This window comes from Amaranthus tricolor, chromosome 2 (assembly GCF_026212465.1).
Source record: "Amaranthus tricolor cultivar Red isolate AtriRed21 chromosome 2, ASM2621246v1, whole genome shotgun sequence".
Taxonomy (NCBI): domain Eukaryota; kingdom Viridiplantae; phylum Streptophyta; class Magnoliopsida; order Caryophyllales; family Amaranthaceae; genus Amaranthus; species Amaranthus tricolor.
Window position 1 is genome coordinate 28,801,275 of NC_080048.1, and position 21,255 is coordinate 28,822,529.

At 34.1% G+C, this 21,255-nt stretch overlaps 2 protein-coding genes across 11 annotated transcripts; one reads left to right on the forward strand and one right to left on the reverse strand.

The window, feature by feature from the left end:
- The first annotated feature begins 894 nt into the window (after window positions 1-894).
- LOC130803501 (pentatricopeptide repeat-containing protein At1g11290, chloroplastic-like) lies at window positions 895-3,582 on the forward strand. The gene has a single exon (XM_057667621.1). The coding sequence runs from the start codon at window positions 1,083-1,085 to the stop codon at window positions 3,276-3,278; it is 2,196 nt and encodes a 731-aa protein (XP_057523604.1). The 5' UTR covers window positions 895-1,082; the 3' UTR covers window positions 3,279-3,582.
- Window positions 3,583-3,968: 386 nt separating this feature from the next.
- Window positions 3,969-21,050, reverse strand: LOC130803429 (protein CHROMATIN REMODELING 35-like). Of its 10 annotated transcripts, none has more exons than XM_057667559.1 (7): window positions 10,031-10,390; window positions 9,161-9,876; window positions 8,690-9,031; window positions 6,839-7,056; window positions 6,538-6,696; window positions 4,481-6,261; window positions 3,969-4,377 (listed from the first exon to the last, which is right to left on the reverse strand). In XM_057667559.1, the coding sequence occupies exons 2-7, from the start codon at window positions 9,384-9,386 to the stop codon at window positions 4,374-4,376; spliced, it is 2,730 nt and encodes a 909-aa protein (XP_057523542.1). In that variant the 5' UTR covers window positions 9,387-9,876; window positions 10,031-10,390; the 3' UTR covers window positions 3,969-4,373. The 10 variants fall into 10 exon arrangements, with proteins under 10 accessions (XP_057523542.1, XP_057523541.1, XP_057523549.1 ...); XM_057667558.1 differs by having other exon boundaries at window positions 9,953-10,390; XM_057667566.1 differs by having other exon boundaries at window positions 10,035-10,251.
- Window positions 21,051-21,255: the final 205 nt, after the last annotated feature.

The following is a 21,255-nucleotide window of genomic DNA, read 5'->3' on the forward strand; positions in this document are numbered from 1 at the left end:
GGTAGAGCACAAGAAAGTGGGAGAAAGGTCGCTTGTTCAGAAACCTGCTGTCAGAATATCAGATTGGTTATCGTAGTTTGTTTTTAGGTTTTTAATGAAGCACATGTTGTGCACGTGCCCCATATGACCGTTAATGTTAGTTACATAGACGTGTATTTTCATTCCCTTTTCATGTATTCTAGGCCTATAAATATATGATGTAATTATTGTAAGGAATAAGTTTTGAGGAATGAAAATTTCAGAAATTCACTAAGTGTTTTTCCTTTGCAATTGCCTAGCAATTGGGTTACCTTGGGCCAGTTTTGCCCATCATTGGTGTACGTGTTCTTCAAGAACCTACATCACCCTATCCATAGAAACTGATAATTCCCTTGCAGTTCAAAAGGAGAAGCGTAGAATTGAGTGAATAGGAAGCCTGGTAGTCCAGTTCTCAACATTCATTTCTAAGTGCCAGTTCTTGGAATATCCCTCTTCTTCGAGTTAAATCCAATTTCATGCGTTGACCGCACATAATTGGATCAGTAATTCACCAAAATAGTAAACTAAAAATCAATTTAAAATTAGAGAAAATTTTTGAAAATTTACATAAAAAATTCCGAATAATAAAAAAATCATAAAATTTTTTAAACATTTTTTAACATTTTTTTCGACTTTTTATTTTCTTTTATCTTTATTTTAAAAAATAAAACTTGCTATAGCAAGTCATCCGGTTACCAGGTTTTATCTTAGGAAAATACCCCTCAAATTTGGGATTATTCATGTTTAATCAATAGTTGAGATTATTGTAGGAAAATCATAAATAAATTGGATTATTTTAGGTAATTTTTTCTATATTAATATCTCTTGGTATATGATTTAGTAAGGTAAAATAATGCAAGTTGACATCAATGACAATTAGGAATCCAAAATAAGGGCGTTGGCCTTCACTACAAGTCTACACTATACCAAGTTAGCATCCATGAGGTATCCACTAACTTTCCATTGGAATTGGTTTAGGATTTGATTATTATGCAAAATTTGAGTTCCAAGGCCACAACTACAGGTTACAAGATCATTTATTCTGCTTTGATCTCCCAGCCCTCATGTTTTATCTTAAGCAAGAGTATTGCTTAAGGCAATTGCTTCTTCCATTCCCTCCAAATTTAAAATTCTACCAAACTACCCAAATCCTACTTTTCTCTACTCTATCTTCTCTCTTAAATGTCTGCAATAATCCCCAATTTCTCAAGCAATTCCATGCTAGGTGCATCCTTCATGGCCATGACCAAAATCCTACACTATCTTGTAGACTTCTTGAATGCTACTCCAATTTTGGCCTTCACAATCTCTCTTTACATGTTTTTAATTCAATTTCTAACCCTACTTCAGAACTTTATAACTGGGTTCTTCAAATTTTTGCAAATAATGGACAATTTAAACAAACTCTTTTGTTATATGACAAGATGGTAAAAAGTTCTATGTACCCAGATGAAATTGCTTACCCTTTTGTACTTAGGTCATGTAAGCAAGCCTTAGATGTTTATAATGGTAGAAAGATTCATGGGCATTTGGTGAAACTTGGAGTTGATGTGAATGAACAAGTGAGTGTTGGTTTAGCTGAGTTTTATAAAGAACCTGGTGAGTTTGAGAGTGCACATAAATTGCTTGATGAAATGCCTGATAAAGGGTTGGATCATTGGGATTATACGATATTGGAGAGTTTACAGAATGGTGATGCTAGGGAGTGTTTTGATGTGTTCAAGCAGATGATAGAAAATAATATTTGGCCGAATTCGGTCTCTTTGATCAATCTGTTAAGAGCAAGCACAGTATTGAACTCTTTGCAGCTAGGAGTTTTGGTCCATGATTTAGTTGTTGTAAGTGGTATAAGTGGAGATTTAGCTGTAAGTACTGCAATTTTCACTATGTACTCCAAACTAGGTAGCTTGAAGAGTGCAAGTTTAGTGTTTGAGACGATGCCTGAAAAGGATCGTGTCTTGTGGAACTTAATGATTTCAGCATATTCTCGATATGGGCATCCGAAAAAATCACTAGAATTGTTGGTGAAAATGTGTTATGAAGGAATAAGAATGGATATGTACACTGCAATAGCAGCTATACCTCCTATCGGAGAGTTGAAATCACTTCAATGGGGGAAGCAAATACATGCCCATGGCATTAAAAATGGGCTAGATCATCACATCTCAGTTCAGAATTGTTTGATAGATATGTATTGTAAATGTAATAGTTTGGAAGCTGCCGAAAAGGTTTTTGATTTGGTGAATGAGAAAACCGAAATTTCATGGAGTTCTATGATTAAAGCATATGTTACTCATGATCGATTTTCTGATGCTCTATGTCTATTTGTCAAAATGAAGCATGATGGTTTTTTGGTTGATTCGGCTGCAGTTGTAAATGTCTTGCCTGCCTGTGTGCATGCTAGTGCCTTGGAACAGGTAAAGTACATTCATGGGTGTACCATCACATACGGTCTGCACTCCGTACCTTCGGTGAATACGGAACTTCTTGTGAGCTACTCTAAATGTGGGTGCATAGACATGGCAAGAAGGCTATTTGACGAGCAAGAGCTTGATAATAAAGACATCATTACCTGGAATTCGATAATAAGTGCGTATTCTAAACATGGAGAGTGGAAAAAATGCTTTGATGTTTACAATCAGATGAAACAGTCATATTTCAGACCCGATTCAGTGACATTTCTTGGATTACTGACAGGTTGTGTTAACTCCGGTCGAGTTGAAGTAGGGTGGAAAGTATTCAAGGAAATGACCGAAACTTATGGTTTCCAACCAAGCCAAGAACACTATGCTTGTATGGTGGATCTTTTGAGCAGGGCAGGACATATAGGTAAAGCTCGAGAGCTAATAAACTTGATGCCGTTCAAGCCAGATGCGCGTGTATGGGGCCCGCTGTTGAGTTCCTGTAAATTGCACTCGCAGAGTGCAGTTGCCGAGATGGCAGCTGAGAAGCTGATGGAAATCGAACCTACAAATGCAGGGAACTATATATTAGCTTCTAACATATATGCTGCATCTGGGAAGTGGGAAAGAGTAGCACATATGAGAAGGATGGTTAAAAATAAAGGTTTGAAGAAGATTCCTGGATGTAGTTGGCTAGAGGTTGATGGACTAGTGCACCGTTTTCGAGTTGCTGATAGATCACACCAAAGATCGATTGAGATTTATTCCATTTTGCAGAATGTAAAGCTAGAAATTGATGATATCTTGAATACAAGCTTACAAAATTCATGGTGTATTGAAGACATTCAACATTACTAGAGCAGGCACTTGATTGTTGCTCTTACCAATGATTTATGCAAGTTAAAGAAAAAATGGGAAGAGCACTTGGGGTTGTTGGGTTCAAAATAAAACATTGATTTACAATTGCTCATTTCAATGGATAATTAGATTCTATACAAAATTACTTTTACACAAATTCCCTCTAATTGGGTTGGACAATTATATATTTTTTAAAATATTATTAGGTATTAAGAATAATGTAAATAGACATTTAAGATATTAATAGTAGGCATTAAGAATACGGCAAGTAAGCTTTAACGATAATGTAAGTGTTAAGAATACAATAAGTAGGCATTAATCTTTAATAGACTGAACTTGAAATACGGTCTCTCAAGAGATTAGTTGTTACTTTTAACTAAAAAAATTGTTTTAATCTCCTTACAAACTAAGCAAATATACATGTCATTTTCCCAATGCTAAGGTGCTCCCTATTAGGTGGAATTTGGGACGGTTAGACTGAGTAAAGAGATCTTCCTAATTGACCTTCAATTATAAACATTGTCTCGAACTCAGCTATATTAGTATAGTCCATTGTAATTTGAAGTCAAAACAAAATCTATAGATCACTTTACAAACCATGAGAAAATTGAGAAAAAAAGTTCCTCAAACAAAATATTCCACCCCAAACAAATGCAGTCATGATGTGTGTAAGGGGGCAAGAACCAAAACTAGATGTTGAGATCAACAATTAGTTGGAATGAACGGTCTTGTTGCTTGTCAAACCTTTAACAATATTGGAATTTTATTTCAAAAAGACTCTAATAAATAAAATATCATAACAAAATTTAGAGAAATTCTAAGTTACTTCTATCTAATAATTACATATTCTGTTCAATTAGCCATTGAAAGAAAGCAAATCTAGTAAGCCATCATCAAACTCAAGATAATCTCTTGAACTATTCAAGCATTGCATGTAGAAGTTGCTCTATAAGTTTTGTATGTATATCTTCTTGACAAAAGCTATATATTATCAAGAATAGCAGCTTGTTAAGGTGCAGCGAAACGTAGCGCAGATGCGGTTATAGATGTTCCTTGCGACAAGTTCTCCTAAACATGTAAGCTTGCTAATTTGGATTACCTGTAAAAAGAAAGAGGGATAAAGTATTTTCATCAGCTGTTATTTTTCTTCAAATATCAAAAAATAATATATAAAAAGAATTTGTTGAGGAATATAAACAAACCTTTTGTACAAAGCTTTAATGTCTTTACAAATCAATGGGCTCTGCAAAAAAATATCATCACAATCCTCCAAATCTATGCACTTGAGTTCTAAATCCTTCTTCTTGGAAAAATCATCCCATTCAAACCACATTTTAGCAATTATCTCTTTTTTATAGCAAGTTGTGTGGTCCTCCTCTTCAGGTGAATCAGCTGCAACCAACCTATAAGTAAAAACTTTTTTCTGTTGTCCAGGCCTAAATGCACGGCATACAGCTTGCCAAGTGACAGAAGGATTCAAATGAACATCAAGCATCAATATACGAGATGCCCCAGTTAGTGATATTCCTTCCCCACACGCTTTAATCGATCCAAAAAACACCCGTGAATTAGGTGAGCTGTTAAACTGTTCCATGGACCATTCACGGTGTTCTGTAGTTGAGTCACCCGTTATCATGAATATCTCCTTTCCGACTGTCCAACCTTTCACATGCACTGCTAATCTCTCTAAGAACTTTAATGGCAGCAGATACTGACTGAAAACTAGCAACTTCTCATTAGCAATTTCACATAAACGTAACACACTGAGGAAGAATGTGGCTTTCACCCCTTCTGTAACATTCAGTTTCTTGACTATTTGATCCATTTTCTCATCACTTCGATGTTTGCTTTCATCACTACCTACCGACAATCCTTTCAGCATGGGATGCACATATATTGCCATCCCCAAAAAGCTACATTTGAACTTACTTTCCTTCAATTTCTTCATCTCATCAACTTCAGCCCTTTGCTTAGGGCTAAGATTCAAGACGACAGTAAAGTCTATCAATCCCGGCAACTCATCAAAGGAGTCCCCTTTGTAATAATGAAGAACATGGCTTGTCATCTCACGCAAATCTTTAATAATCCCAACTTTCCTTTGCTCATTTTCATCATTGATCAGTGTGTTCTCCACCAAGTCATAAAAAGCTGCATCCCCTGCTCCTGCTGTCAACTGTTTTCTGACCCCAGAAATCTCAACTTTGCTTAAAATACGCCTAACAATTGCACAATTACGCTCTAACTTGAGAAATCTAGGCTGAACAAGGTTTAAAATGTTGAATACTTCTCGGACATGATTCTGATAAAGGGTGCCTGAAAGCACAACTTTTCGAGGTGTCTGAACTTGGGTAAGCGAGTGCAGCATGTCACTGTTTTTATTCCTCGGAGTGTGTCCCTCGTCCAATATCAGAACTGTTGGAGCTCTCACCAGTATCTCTCTACAGGCAGCCTTCTCTTTGCTAGTAGTATCACAAGTCACAATAGAAGAGAACTGCTGATACCCTATAAAGAGAATACTTTTCTGCTCTGCCCATTGCTTTAGGACATTCAGCTGCTGGGGACGATTGGTCGCCTTCATTGAATAGAAATCGTATAGTGGAATGTCATTAAGTTTCCACCTTTGAAATTCTTTCTTCCACGTGCCCACTATTCCCTTTGGGAGGATAACTAGTGGTCTCGCAGAAGGATACTTGGCAAGATAGCTTTGCAAGAAACATATGATCATGAAGGTTTTTCCTGAGCCAGGTGCATGGGCCAAAATACAACCATGTGGATTCTCAGTTACCACATTTTTTAGCAGAAATGTGAAACCTTCTATTTGATGAGGCTTCATTTGTTTTATGTGATCCGAGTGGGCTAAAACTTCAGTCACATCTAGATTCATCCTCAAGAGCTTATACCAATCAGGAAGAGCGTCAGCAGGATTGCTGTCGTCTTTATTGTTCTGAGTTTCCTTTTGGTAACTAGGTTTAAACCTTGTTTGCTGTACCAAACAGAAAATATGAGATCAGGTAGTGGTGAACTACTAATTTACTCGTCAAGTCCCTTCAGCCTCAAATTGTCAGCCAACTCTAATGGAAATGCTGATCTTAATCAGAAAGGCCCAATAGTTCTCAGGCAAATAATTCTTTCACTTTCATTTTAGATAGCACATTTCACTCACTGAGCATAAGTTACACCTTACAGACAGCACAATCACTCAAATGTGGTTTTCACTAGGCATTTTCCAAACAATGTACATGAAAAAAATTGTGATTACCTTTGGGTAAATGAATTCATATATATCTTGGATTTCCTTTTGCACTAGTCCACAAACACGGCAAACATAACCAATATCATCCTTCAAGACACAAGAATGGTCACAGTCATCATCATCCTCCCTTTCATCTCCATCAGAAGTATCATTCTCAGCGATTTCCTAGCAGCACAAAAAACCAATAGCAACTCGCACAAGATAGAAAAACATATAAAGTATCCTATCCGTTTACTATAGAATGATATTAACGTTCAAACCATAAACTTGATTGCTCTTAAAACACAAAAAAAAAAAGAACGAATACCCTGCAAGATTCCATTGCATATTCCATCTCCTTCCATATGTCGGCAAGATTCTCATCTTCATCATTAATTTCAGGTTCAGCTAAAGTTGCTGTATCCTCCTCAACCCCTAAGTAGATTCCCTTACTGGCTTTGGTAGAAATTTCATCTGTTCCCAATTCCACATCACTGGAGATATGATTAATTCCCAATCCCACCTCTCTGGAAATTCTGACAAACCCTAAACAACAGGGAAGGTCAGTAAAGTCCTGGTTGAAGAAACACCAAAGTTAATGCATGGTATGTTTATCAACTAACAAGTCTAGTTCTAATTTGAATTTTTGCATTAATCCATCACCAATGAAGATCAAGACCGAGGTTGCACGGACACTTCACATAGGTGCCATAACTTGTGTTTGACACGGATACGACATTGACAGACGTACACACACTTTAGACACTCCTTTTAACATGATGCTTACATTTTCTGGATATGAATTTTCCAAAAATACTTTTCATATATATGTGACACTCAACATCCTTAACTTAGTTTGCAAGGGATATTAGGAAAAGATTATTTAGCATCATTGGAATATTTGGATGGAACCATAAACATTTACACTACGTTTGAATAACAACTTTGGAGAGAAAAGAAACGAAAGGAAGGGAAGAGAAGAGAAATGGAAGGGAAGCAATTTTTGTTTGTTTAAGAGGGAAGGGAAGGGAAGGGAGAGGAAAGGAGAGAAGAGTTTTAACTTCAAATCTTTCCAACTTTGGAAAGATTGATACCTTAATAACAATCACCCATCCAATCCCTCCAAATCTCTTTCCTCTTATTTTGTTATCCAAACAAGGGATCCTCATCCCTCCAAATCCTTCCCCTTCCTTTCCTTTTATTTCCTTCCATTCAAACATAATGTTAAAAACTTACTCAAAATGAGAGTTTTAGAATATAGAGCTAAGAATCACCTAATCCATCTATGGAGATGTTGCTTCTTTGCAATCCGTTTGGATAGAGAGAATTAGAACATTTTAGGATAAAGTGCTTCCTTTAAATGTAGTTTGGGAGAGAGTCAAGTTTCTTGTCTCGCTTTGGGCTTAAGCTAATGACTTGTTTTTGGATAATAAGTTAGAAAATCTTAATGTATGTTTTTTAGGGGGATGTCTAATCTTTATTCTTGTACTTTTTTTCTTTTAGTTAATAGCATCTTAACTTTATCAAAAAAACAAAATCAACATCATTAACTCTCATGTGTGGTGCTGCATAATTTTGTTGAATGTAAATTGCACCATCCTAGTATTGGAATTAATTCATTAATGAATTTATACACCATCCCTTCTTTTTGATACATTGTATTGATTTCAGTTCAGGAGATTCCTCTCCCTGTTTGAACCAGATCTCACTGTTCGCACTATGTCTACTAGGGGTCTTAAACCAATTTTACCATGAAAAGTAGATATATCATCCTCATACATCTAGATTGCTATAGCTACTAGCAACATCACCTTGCATAGAAAACGCTTACTCTTACATAATCTAATGGCTTTGACTTTGCTACTGCTAGAAAATACCTCCTTGTAATTGGACTTTAAGAAAAATACTTCTCATCCAAATCCACCACATAGTACATGTTCTCATATCTTATGTTACTAAGACAACATGCTAGTTGGCACTATGTCTACTAGTGTGTCATACATGTTTCTTTTTGTTAATGAAGGTTTAAGACCATTGCTAATGACTTTTAACTTAATCCCGCTTCACTAAACTATGCACTCTTGTTCTAAAAACACTCAATGCTTCAGCTAATGATCGAATGCTTCATTTTTTTTGGTTAGAGGCATTAAAAGTAATTTCAGCATGTCTAATTCAATACCTTTGCTTCCTTTGTATTGCTTCTTTAAATTCAACTTTTCATTATTTTGTATAGTTATCCTTACTTTTTTCCACACTCTTTCCACTGTCCATCTGGATATACCAAACTGCTCTGCCACATCCTTAATGTAACCATGTGGTAACTTGAGATTAGTCTCTTTGTCGATTAATTCAAATGCTAACTGTGTCATTTCATCTTCCTTGAGATCCCTCCTTTTCCTACTCTTTACCCTCACTACTTTCTCTGTTGTGTTTGTTGCATTTGATGTGCTTAGAACTGAATTTGCAGTGTTTTCATTCTCCGATGAACTGCCATCTCCTGTTGTTTGGATGGATGTTGGGCCTGTGTAATTAGAAATATGAGTTTCTTTTATCATTTTAACCATAAATCACTTTTTTGCATTTATACTGGCAATCTGGCATTCACATCAACCAGTAAGTTTATATCTTGATGAAGACATGAAATGTTTACCTGAATTGACTGATTCATCCATTGCATCAAAGAAATTAGAGTATGTGCTCCTTTGGTATACCGTTCCATCATTAGGAAACTCGAAATTTGGTTGAAAAGGTGTGAAGATACTGCCATTAGTGTGACTAATCCCTACTGATAAGCTATGCTGAAGAGTTCTATCATCATCAAGATTTTCTCCTGTTTCATCAACTCCATCAGGAGCAAGTGTGAAACTGAGATTCATTGTGTGGATGGTATCTCTGAAATTTTGATTGAATTGATTAATCTGTACCAAATGTTATAGCTGTAAATTGTTTGAGGTTGTAATGAGTATTCTTGGTTTTTTTATGGGGCTATCTTCTGCCCGTTAATGGTTTTGGTGAACAGTGAAAGGAAGATTGAGAATTGTGGGGGAAAATTCGCAAATTTTCAATTTTTTACAATGTTTGAGTTAATAAAATGAGGGGCAAATGTATTAGTGGGTCAATGTACACGAGTGTATTTGATTATATTAGCCTTCAACCGCTAAGCCAAATACATGATACATTAAGCTTAATCCTAAAATGTTATTTCAGGTATTTTATCTGGATAATTTCTACAACGGCCGCCGTACAGAAAGACACAAATACGGACGCGAGATTGATTCCACTCGACACGACCCCGTGCGGTAGTACACGGTGGTGTTCAGAAGCCAGAAGCAGTGAATATCAACCCAGAATATCCAATAAATTAATCTGAGACAAATTAATTAAGAAAAATTATAAAATTAGAGACAAATAAATTCTGAAGAGAAGAATATGGATTACGAACCTAATTTGTTTAATAAAAAGGCAGCATTATCGAAATTAAAATGCTGTATCTGATGAAATTATATAGAAGATAAATTACAAACTTAACGAACAAATCTCCAGATCGATTGTGTTCCTTGTTCATCCGTCCTTGATACAATGGAACTTCATCATCCGGCACAGGGAGAGGAGAGAGAGAGAAGAAGAGAGAGAAGAAGAGAGAGAAAGGGAAAATAAATGTAGTGAAGTGAGTTGGTTGGGTATTACGAATTACTATTCCGTATTCGTGAGTTTCATAGTAGAACTTGCATCACTTACTGCTGGTTTATCGCATTAAGTCTTAGCTTCCTTTTTTTTTATCCCCTCTTTTCGCAGATTATTTTTTTTCTTTTTATTTCTAAATCTGCCAATTTTTTATTTTTATTTCTAAATCTGCCAATTTTTTTCTTTTTTATTTCTAAATCTAATCCAATTTTTTTTTGGTTTTATTAAATATCGTCATCGTTGATGATTTTTATATTTCTACAATCATGTTTAGCAAATGGCTGATAGCCAATAGATAATTATCTGATTATAATGGTTGATTTGACCAGCTGATTTTATAACTGGTTTGACCAGCTGATTTTGAACTCGATGCTATAAGCAGCTTGTTTAAAAACAGCTTATTCATATCAATAAGCTGTTTCAACCAACTAATTCACCAAACACTAATATTAGCTGGTTTGTCCATCCAACCATTTATTTGTATCAAAATAAACTAAAATTACTCAATATGCTAATTTGCCAAACACCCCATCTCTTTAACTTTTCTCTAAGAAGCGCTTGAAACTAAAATTAAACGTTGAAACAATATGGTTGATGAATTTTACCACTTAATTAATTATTGATTAGATATTTTCGTAATGAATTTTATTTAATTAAATATTAAACGTCGAAACAATATGATTGTTGAATTTCATCATGCAAATAAAAATATTATTAATTAAATAAAATTCAATAAGGATTTTTTTATCGAGAAATAAAGATTTATATTAATGAAAAACAAAAATAGTACAAAAAACAAAGACCTAAACAACCAACTCCAACTCAATTTGCATCACACATGAGAAGAGGGCTCACCTTCTAGGAAGGATTTCCCCCCTCCACACTCTCATTATTAATTTAATTAAACAAAAATTATTACTCCTTCTCTAATATTTTTCCCATTTTGAATATTCTATCTTGAGAAGAGAAAAATTTAATTAATGTTTTTGACACATATTTAGACGATAAAATATATCCATATGAGATCTCGTTAGATTCGATTTAATATATACTTTTCATTTATGTATTTTTAAAAATTTTTTATTATGTGTATTTAGAGATATAGAAGTTTAAAATTTACATTGAAAATAGTGCAAAAAGTAAATGAAAAGAACAAAAAGAACAGAAAGAGTATTAATTAACATAAAACTAATATTAATTAGTAAATTGATCAAGAATAATGATACAAAAAAAAATTGGGTTAATTAATATTAATTACTCCTAATTATTAAAAACTAAAATTTGATATATGTTCACTCTTCTGGTCATAACTTTTGGTAGAAAAATCACATTAATGCAAGACTTGCTGCACTAGAAACTAGATTTCAGGAACTTTTTAACGATATATTATATGACCAATTCCGACAACCGAGAGAGAAATGACAACCGTTTAAAGTTTACTTTGATTTTTAGTACACGAGTAAATGGACCAAATCGCACAAAACACGTGACTAGACCACGGTCACAAATCATGTGTTAGCTGATAAAATAAGTTGTTTAATTCAGTTGTCATAGCGGGCTTTAGTAAAATTAATTATAGCTGTTTATTTGAGAAAAAATGAATAAAAAACCAAACACTAATTAAAATAGTCACTTCTAGAAGCATTTTAATTTTGGCTTGAAAATTAGTTTATCTGGTCTAAAAAGTCAATAATCAAACACTTTTTTAGTTGTTTGACAAAAAGAACGAATTTAGGCTATTGGCCGAGGATAGAGAACCTACCTTTTCCTCCCATGTTTGAATTGAATTTGTGAATGAACATTGGATCATAAAATTCTCGTCTGCTTTGAAGACTTATATCTGCATTTCCATGATTGACATGACCCAAGAACAAGCTTGTTGGTTGCACCTGCTTCATCTTTTTCCCACGAATTATTATGGCTCTATAAGTTCTTATATTTCTGTGAAATTGTGCTTTTAAGACTTGGTTTTCAGAATTTGTACAATTCTTCCTGTTATGCATTGTTTACCTAGCAGTATATTATATATGAGCATTATTTTCTGTTATTTTCGAGTCATATAAGTATCATAGTTCACACACAATTGAAAATTTAAATACCAGAAAGTACATAACAAAAATATAAAGAAAATAATGAGCCAAACTATCAGTGTTGCAAACAAAGCAAACTTGAATTTAATCCAAATTTTCTTTCTTATGCTTCCCAGTTCCCTCTTTAATGAGGTCACCAACAATACACCAACCACATAGCTACTGCCTACTGCCTACTGCACAGAAATGTATATTTTCTTAGAATAGCTCCAACTCCAACTAAACACTTGGAACAACCAAACAAGTACAAACGGAGCTTTTCATTTGGGTCGTCAGACCAATTTCGGATCAAGTGTTTTGGGCGGATCAAAATCGAATCTCGGATCTTGTTTTTATTTTTGTTTTTACATAAATACAAGATACTCAAGTGGGATCTTGTTTGATTCTTATCAATGTGAATTTTATTAATAACAACTTGTTATAATTTTAAATTATGCAAAATTAGAGATAATTAAGATTTGATATTTACATTAACAAACGTGTAAAAACACAGTGAATAAGAGGGAGTATATAATTCACATCTTGTCATTGTCAAAAAAAAATGTCACATATAACATCCTAGGGTTGATTTGGCAAATGGTTGTTAGTTGGAGCTATTGACTGAAATTATCAGCTATTTTTGACCAACTGAATGTATTAGTTGACAGATCAGTCGTTTAAGTTAGCTATTATGAGATTTTTGGAAAAAATATAATTTGTTACTTGTAAGCGGTTTATTAAAGAAAAAATTGGCCAAACGCTAATAAAAAAAAGTATGAGTAGCTTTTTAGTTTCGGCTTAAAAGCCAGCTTTTCAATTAACATAAAATCATTTGCCAGATATTTTTTTACAATTTAACCAACAAAAAAAACTAAAAGTCAAAAACCAATCAAAAAAGCAATTAAAAAACTATTAGCCACACACCTTAATCTTAATGTTATCTAATTAAAGCTTTTTTCACTACATATTCCTAAAAGATTTGCAAATGAAATTGTGTTTGATACTTTAATAGCTATTAATACTACATTTAGATGACAACTTTGGAGAGAAAGAAAAGGAAGGGGGAAGGGAAGGGAGGAAAGGGAAAGGAAGGAAAGAGAAATAAAATGAAAGTAACTCTTGTTTGTTTAAAACGGAAGGAAAGGAAAGCATAGCGAGATAAGAGTATTACTTTCAAATCTTTTTGTCATACCTATGGAAGAAGGGGACCATAAATACTCAAGTCGTGTTACCATAAGGGGAAAAGGGAGTGGGTAGGCTTTATGTTAGTGTGGCTAGGCGGGAAAATATTTTGTTTTGTTTGTTATATCTTGTAGTTTCTATTTTTAGTTGTTTGGCTTAGGCCCACATAAGGACATATTGTAATCATTCGTGGGTGTTGAGAAATTGAATAAAGGAAAGGAAAGGCTTGGAGTTATGCAGTACTCGAAATTGTGCGTTCGTTAATTGTTCATTTCTCACTTGTGTGTGTGTGTTTGCAAAACAGAAACAGGGTGTGTCTCAAAGGTATCAGAGCGGTTGTTTTCAAGATGTCCATGAGGAATCCTAATACTCAACAGAGACTTGATCAATTGGAATAAGAAATGCAAAAGTTGAAAGAATTGTTTCCAAATCAAATTAGGATGGAAGTGGCAGCCGCAGTGGGAAGATTCGCCAAAAAACAAGAAAGTAGAGATCGAAGTTTGGCTATCTTGATAGAGAGGCAGGCCAAATTAATTGAAATGGGAATCCAATCCGAAGGCAATTGGAGGAGATAGCGAACGACAATACAAGAATTCGGTGGTGACCAAAAAAACCAAGAGGGCAGGAGAAAAGAGGAGGAAACCTTCAATTTCAGCAATCAAGAAAAGGAAAATAAGGGAGGGAATTGGATATGTAGAAGGTTGGACTTACCAAAGTTCAATGGAAAGGACCCGGTCGGTAGGGTGATGAAAGCCGAGAAGTGCTTCACAATTTACAAACTCAGTGAAGAAAAGAAAAAAGAAGCAGCAGTGATTGTCTTGGAGGGAGAAGCCTTGCTTTGGTATCAATGGAAAGATCTACGAAAATCCACCAAAAATTGGCAAGAATTGAAGTCTTGGATACTAAGATATTTCAGACGGTTGGAAGAAAGAGACTTCGACGAACATTGAAAATCAGTGGAGCAGGGAGGAACAATGGCTGAAAAACGGTAGCAGTCAGAGGGAGAAGAGACCCATTTTGAGTGGGGACCTGGAGCTATACTTAATTGGGCTTTCTTGAGGGAATTAAATGATAATATTAGGAGTGAAGTAAGAGATCTTGGACCCACTTACCAGGGGCAAACAATGGAGTAGGCAAAGAAGATTGAACGAAAGTGGGGAACGATGCTGTGGACGTGTCGGAAGCTTGGTGGAAAGGGCGACAGTAGACGATTGAATCGTAGGAAAAGTTGTGTTGAAGAGAATCCATTCAATTCAGCTTTAAAACAGAAAATCCCCAATTCCTCAAACCCTAATTTTGCAAATTACCCAAATTTCGCAAATCCTAATTTTCAAGGTTTCCAATCTAGAATCCAACTAAGCCTCATGTGGAGTGGGTATGGACAAGCGGCAAACTGAGCGACTAGGCGGTCGTGGCTGGGCAGTGAGGCCGGTGGTGGCCGAAGCGAACAAATCTTGCCGATATAGCCCCTAAGATGCGCGAGAGGAGAGATAATGAGGTGTATTTTCAATTTGTTACAAAATGGGAAGGGAATTATGTATGTAACCTAAAGAAATTCAGGGTGAGTAAAGGAATAGAGAAAGAGGATGCGGAACAAGCAACTTATGTGATTTTTAAAAAAATTCAAAAACAACACATACAAGTAAACAAAGAGACAAAAATTCCTGGGCAATCTGGGCTCCATGTCAGGGAATAACATCAGCCCAAGCAGTTCGGGAGAACTCTGCAAAGATGTGGCAAGAACAATCATGGCAAGAAAGGGATGCCAAGCTAGGAAAATTGCACTTTAATATCATGAAAGCTCAAAAACACATGAAGCTTTATGTAGATAAAGAAAGAAAGGAGGTCATCTTTGAAGTAGGGAGTGTGGCCAATAAAGTGGTTTAGAGGATTGGACAGGTGGCTTACAAGTTGGAGCTACCTAAGGGTTGTCAAGTACACCCGACCTTCCATGTATCACAACTTAAACACGTAGCGGGTGTGAACAACACAATAACCACTACTTTTCTTTTAAGTGCTGATTTGGGGTTGACTAGTCGACCCGCTGACGTCCTATGGGTGAGACAACAGAGGGCACGACCACAAGAAGTGCTGGTATTAGGGGAAGGATCTGAAGAGTTCGAAGTGACATGGAAAGATGCAACTAAAATCTTTAAGGCCTATCCCAATGCTCACCTTGAGGACAAGGTGCTCAATTCGATCGGGGGTATTGTCATACCTATGGAAGAAGGCATAGAGTAAAAACAAGACCGCATCGCATCGCATCGGCCGCGCCGTAAAGGTTTTCAAAATAAACGAACCGATATTTTCCGCGTTGTAAAGGTATAAAAAACCCGCGTTTTGGGCCATATTAATGGATATCTTGTGGTTTTGACCGATATTTAGGCGATATGATAGCCGCACCACTCCCGTTACCGCATCAGCGTTCCGTTACCGCATTTTTACACTGTGGAAGAAGGGGATCATAAATACTCAAGTCGTGTTACCATAAGGGGAAAGGGGAGTGAGTAGGCTTTATGTTAGTGTGGCTGGGCGTCTGTTTTGTTTGTTATATCCTGTAGTTTCTATTTTTAGTTGTTGGGCTTAGGCCTATATAAGGACATATTGTAATCATTTATGGGTGTTAAGAAATTGAATAAAGGAAAGTAAAGGCTTGGAGTTACGCAGTACTTGAAACTGTGCGTTCGTTAATTGTTCATTTCTCACTTGTGTGTGTGTTTGCAAAATAGAGACAAGGCGTGTCTCACTTTCCATCTTTGGAAAGATAATATACCTTACAAGAAATCATCGATTTAATCCCGTCAAATCACTCTCCTCCAAATCATTTCCTTCCCATTTTGTTATCCTAACAAAGGATATCTCATCCCTTCATATTCCTTCTCTTTCTTTTCTTCCATATCCTTCCATCCAAACACTAAACACTTCCTTTCCCTCCGTATCCTTCCATCTAAACACACTTTAAAAGAAAAAGCATGAAAAATGAAACTTCAAAGGGATTTTGCAATTTTCTTGGGATATGAGAAATAACTTTTTAAACAAGATCATACATCGATGGTGTAGATTATAGCTTAATATCTTATTGAAAAATTACACTACTAATTATAGTGCAAAAACAGGGTCACGTCATTGCATCTTGAATGTATTGTAAAGATTTTTTTAAGCTAGTCATGACCGATATATAAGTCGTATTGATCCGTATTCATCGCGATAAATGTTTCGTGACCGATACTGCTACAATAACTATACTACTTCTCATTTGTGAAATCTGGAAGCAAGCAGAAACTAGACAATGCGATCAACAAATGGTTTTGGTAGATTACAAAAAGTTTTCGCCACAAAGCATTTTCATGCAAATATTGAGATATTTACCCTTTGTTTGGATAAAGAGAAATACAAGAAAGGAAGGGGCGGATCTGAAAGGATGAAGGACATATAATATGAATAACAAAAAGATATGGGACGGATTTATAAGGGAAGGGTTTGGACAGAAAAATGAAAAAATTATGTTAAGAATGCAATCTCTCCCTAAGTAAAAAGATTTAGAGGGAAATTATTTATTGTCCTTCCTATTTTCTTCCCTTTTCATCTAAACAAACAAGGTGCATTCTCCCTCTTTACCTCACTTCTTTCTTTTCCTTTCTTTTATTTCCCTTCTCTTCCTTTTTTTTTCTTTTCTTTACTCTTCACATTGCTATTCAAACATAGTGTTAGGAAAGTTTCAAATGAAGCAATAGAGGACTTGTTGTAAAGGAACGATATAAAACAATATAGAGCTTTCTATAAACCTCAATCAGTTATGCTCTAGGCATAAACCCCATTATAACAATGCTAAAGCACATAACAATTCGTTTGATGGAGATATTACGCATAAAAAATAATTAAACTAAAAGTTGAAAAGAAAAATTATTATTTTGATTGGATGGATGAAATTTCCTTCATTTGGATGTTAAAAAGAGGGTAGCAAAATAAAGGAAAGGAAGTTGAAGGGAAGAATTCATTACAAATTATTATTAAATTGAAATAATTTATAGTAACACACATCCATCTTCTCACCCCTTCACTCACGTGCCCTCCTCTTCCTTTCCCTCTTCGTCGTAAACTGTTATTCAAACATATTCTTAGTAAGCTCACTAATAGCTAAAAATCAAAAGTTAAGTAACTAAAAATATATTTGGGAGATCAATGACCAAATACACAGAGCAAGACTAAACACAGAAGAAACCAAAGAAGAAAACACAAGCACAAGTATGGAGTTCACCTTTTTTACCGTGGTTCCTTTTAAATTATCAAATGGACACCTTTTTACGGTGATCTTCTTCTTGCCTTTTTTAGAATTAAAAATAATAATGATACTTAAACTATAAATTTTTACTGATTGGAATTTTTAATGTTAAAAAAGCTAATGGTGTTAACTTTTACATCAACAAAATTATTAATTAAATAGTTGCAAATATTTATTTAGCTCATTAGCTTCTCAAAAGTAAAATAAATAATAAATAATTCATAAAAATAAAAAAGTCAAACAAACAAAGTCAAAAATAAAGCTTAACTTTTCGCTGTTTGTTGTTTACGAGTTAAAATTTGATAATTTCACTTGATCGGTTCATCTTTACACTATGTTTGAATAGCAACTTTGAAGAGAAAACAAAGTAAAGGAAGGGAAAGAGAGGGAAGGAAACGAGAAGGAAGAGAAAAGAAATGGAAGATTCTCTTGTTTATTTAAGAGGTATATAAAAAGAAAGGAAGAGAGGTAAGAGTTTTCTCTTCAATTCTTTTCAACTTTAGAAAGATTGATACTTTAATAAAAAAAAAAAAAAACATCTATCTAATCCTTTTAAATTCCTTCCCTACAAATCTCTTCCCACTTATTTTATTATCCAAATAAGAAAATTCTCATCCCTTCAAATTTATATCCTTCCTTTTCCTCTATTTCTTAGATCCAAATACAGTGTCGATATTTGACCTGCAAGTTTGCAATTTCCTTTTAAGCTGATATAGTATGATATGTGGGCCACTTTACTAATTAGACATCATCTTTGGCAGCATAAGTAAAATATAAAATTAATTTTTTGTAAAATAATTTTTATAGAAAAAATTATATATCATATAATTTTTATAGAAAAAATTGTATATCATATAATTTTTTACTCAAAAAATAGTATGATATAATTAGTGATGACCATGGAACGGGTTACTTGGAATTGAATTGGTCCCAAAATGCCAAAGAATCGTCTCGAAACTGGAACCATCAGCGATAGGTTTTAGACCGGTTCAAACCACGCGAACCGTTAAGGTTAAAAAAAAATTCTGACAAACTCGTGGAAGCGTTGGCAGAAACCAGTCTGCGCAATCGCGGAACAACTAACCGTTAAGGTTCAAGACCATTTTCTCCCTCTTTTTTATTTTTCATCTTTATTATTAATTTATTATTTTTTATTAACTTTATTTTTTACCTTCTTTTAAGTAAATATATTTTAAAACGATTGACAAGCGATAAATTTTGATAATAATCAATAATGGTATATGCAAATTAATAGTACTTTATATAATTTTTTATATTTATATTTAATGCAAAGAAATTAATTAAAAACTAAATATAACTAACAACTACTATTGCATTTGATGTCAACTTTTGAGAAAAATAAAATATTCTAAAAGGTTTTTTAAAAAATAGAATGCTATTTAAGTTTTTAAAATAAAGCAAAAATATAACACTTTAGACAATAATTTTGGAGAGAAAAGAAAGGAAATGAAGGGGAAGGCAGGGGAGGGAAAGGAAGGAAAGAAAAATAAAAGGAAAGTAATTTTGTTTGTTTAAGAAGAAAGGGAAAGGAAAGTAATTTTTCATCTATTTTTGTTTTATTTTACTTTTATTTTTATTTTATTTTATTTTTATTTTGAAGCATTTTATTTATCTTTATTTAATTTTTAAAGATTACGTTTGGGTGATAACATATAAGCTTGTGGAGTTGGCGTCAGCTTCATCCAGTCTTATTCTATACAGGAACTACTATGATCTTTCTCGAGTTGAAGGATTCATTGGTCGTGCTCTCTTTTATGGATATGAGTTGTCATCGTCTTTTTCTTCCCAGACCCTGCTCATAATTTTATGGGCGGAATACACTGGGTAAGATGATGATGATGGAAGAGAGTACGAATTAGTCATAAATCAAAAATTCAAAAAAAAAAAAAAAAAAAAACTATCAAATACCCCAATGTTATGTTCTCATTCGACATTTTTAAAAGTTTCATTTGTCATTCCCTCAAAGCATTTTTTATTTTCATCCCATAATTTTAGCCATATTCATATCTTACTTTTAAATATGTTGGTCAAAATTGACCTTAAGGGTGCTTGACACAAGAAAATAAGACTTGTAAGATTTTAATATGAGACTTTAATATGAAACTTTTGAAATGAAACTTTTAAAATAAAAAAAATCTCATCTTTTGTTTGTCGTATTAGGAACTTGGAAAAAAGAGATGAAAATGAAAATCTCAACTAAATATCCACACTCTTCCCAGGACAATTTTTTTGGGTACTTTCTTATTTTTTAGTTTCATTTTCTATTTTCATTCTTTTTAAACAAATATAACTTTGGATTATTTTTAGGACAAAATCTTATTCCCTTACTCAAATTCCACATGCCAAACACTCCATTTTTTTTTTATAAAATCTAAGTATTTTATTTTTATGGTCCCTATGTATTCCAAGTACAATTACAACCAATATAAATATATAATCCACAAAGAATCAAATTTATCTTTATTAATTCTCACTTTATTTTATTTGGTCCCTATATATTTTTCCTAACGACTAAAACCAAATAGAATATTTCCACTATCTACGGGTGCGTTTGGCAATTGACTAATACTGTTGGCGATTGGCCTTTTAGTTGGCTTGTTTGACCAGCTGAAAATATTGGTTGTTTTTGTTGGCTTTTAAGCTGGCTGAAAAAATCAGCTGTTTGTGAAGATGTTTGATAAACTTGAGTATTAGCCGTTAGCTATTTATTGGAGAAAAAGTGAGTTAATAAGCCATAATGCAACCAAAAAAGCTAGCTGGAACAACTTTTTCATTTTGGCAAGCCGGCTTTTCAACCGCTTTAAAGCTATTTACCAAACAATTTCTTGGCTATTTGACTGACCAACCAACAAGCCAAAACACAAAAGTCAACAAAAAAGCTAAGCTAAAAGCCAGGAACCAAACACCGCTTTGTCATTATTGTAATCAAGAAACTACATTTTTTTTAATCACATAAACAGTCCTTTTGCAAAGGATATAAACTACATTATTAAAAATTGTGGTAATTTCTAACATTTTAATAATAATAAACCTAATTAACAATCAAAGACATAACCAAAATTGGGGATTTTGAAACAGTAAAATTAAGCGCAGAAAATGAGGTAAATTAAAAAGAAGTGAGCAAATCAGCACTCACCCAAGAAATAAAATGCTGCAATTTGTGGGCAAAATGATGAGGTTGAGATCCACGACAGAAATTTGACTGCAGGAAATTGATAGAGAGACTTAAAAGAATCAATTTTGGAGAGAAAAATGATCATAAATTAGTCGAGTTCCACCCATTTTGATTTGACGCTTTCTCTATTCGTGGAATTAGGAGTATAATAATAATAATAATAATAATAATAATAATAATAATAATAACAGAGGGTAAAAGGGTTTAGTAGAATTGAAAGATGCGGCTGAAGTTGAAGAGATTTGGTATTTATTCATTTGGAGAAAGGGTTGCATAGGTTATGATCTTGGTCATTGAGTAAAAATGGAAATTTTTAAAATATATGATTTATT

Coding starts and splice junctions, on each gene's coding strand:
- LOC130803429 (XM_057667559.1), bottom strand. CDS start 9,386: ATGAATCTCAGTTTCACACTTGCTCCTGATGGAGTTGATGAAACAGGA. Junction 7,057..8,689: donor GCAATACAAAGGAAGCAAAG/GTATTGAATTAG, acceptor CCTGTTGTTTAG/GGTTTGTCAGAATTTCCAGA. Junction 6,262..6,537: donor ATGAATTCATTTACCCAAAG/GTAATCACAATT, acceptor TGTTTGGTACAG/CAAACAAGGTTTAAACCTAG.
- LOC130803501 (XM_057667621.1), top strand. CDS start 1,083: ATGTTTTATCTTAAGCAAGAGTATTGCTTAAGGCAATTGCTTCTTCCA.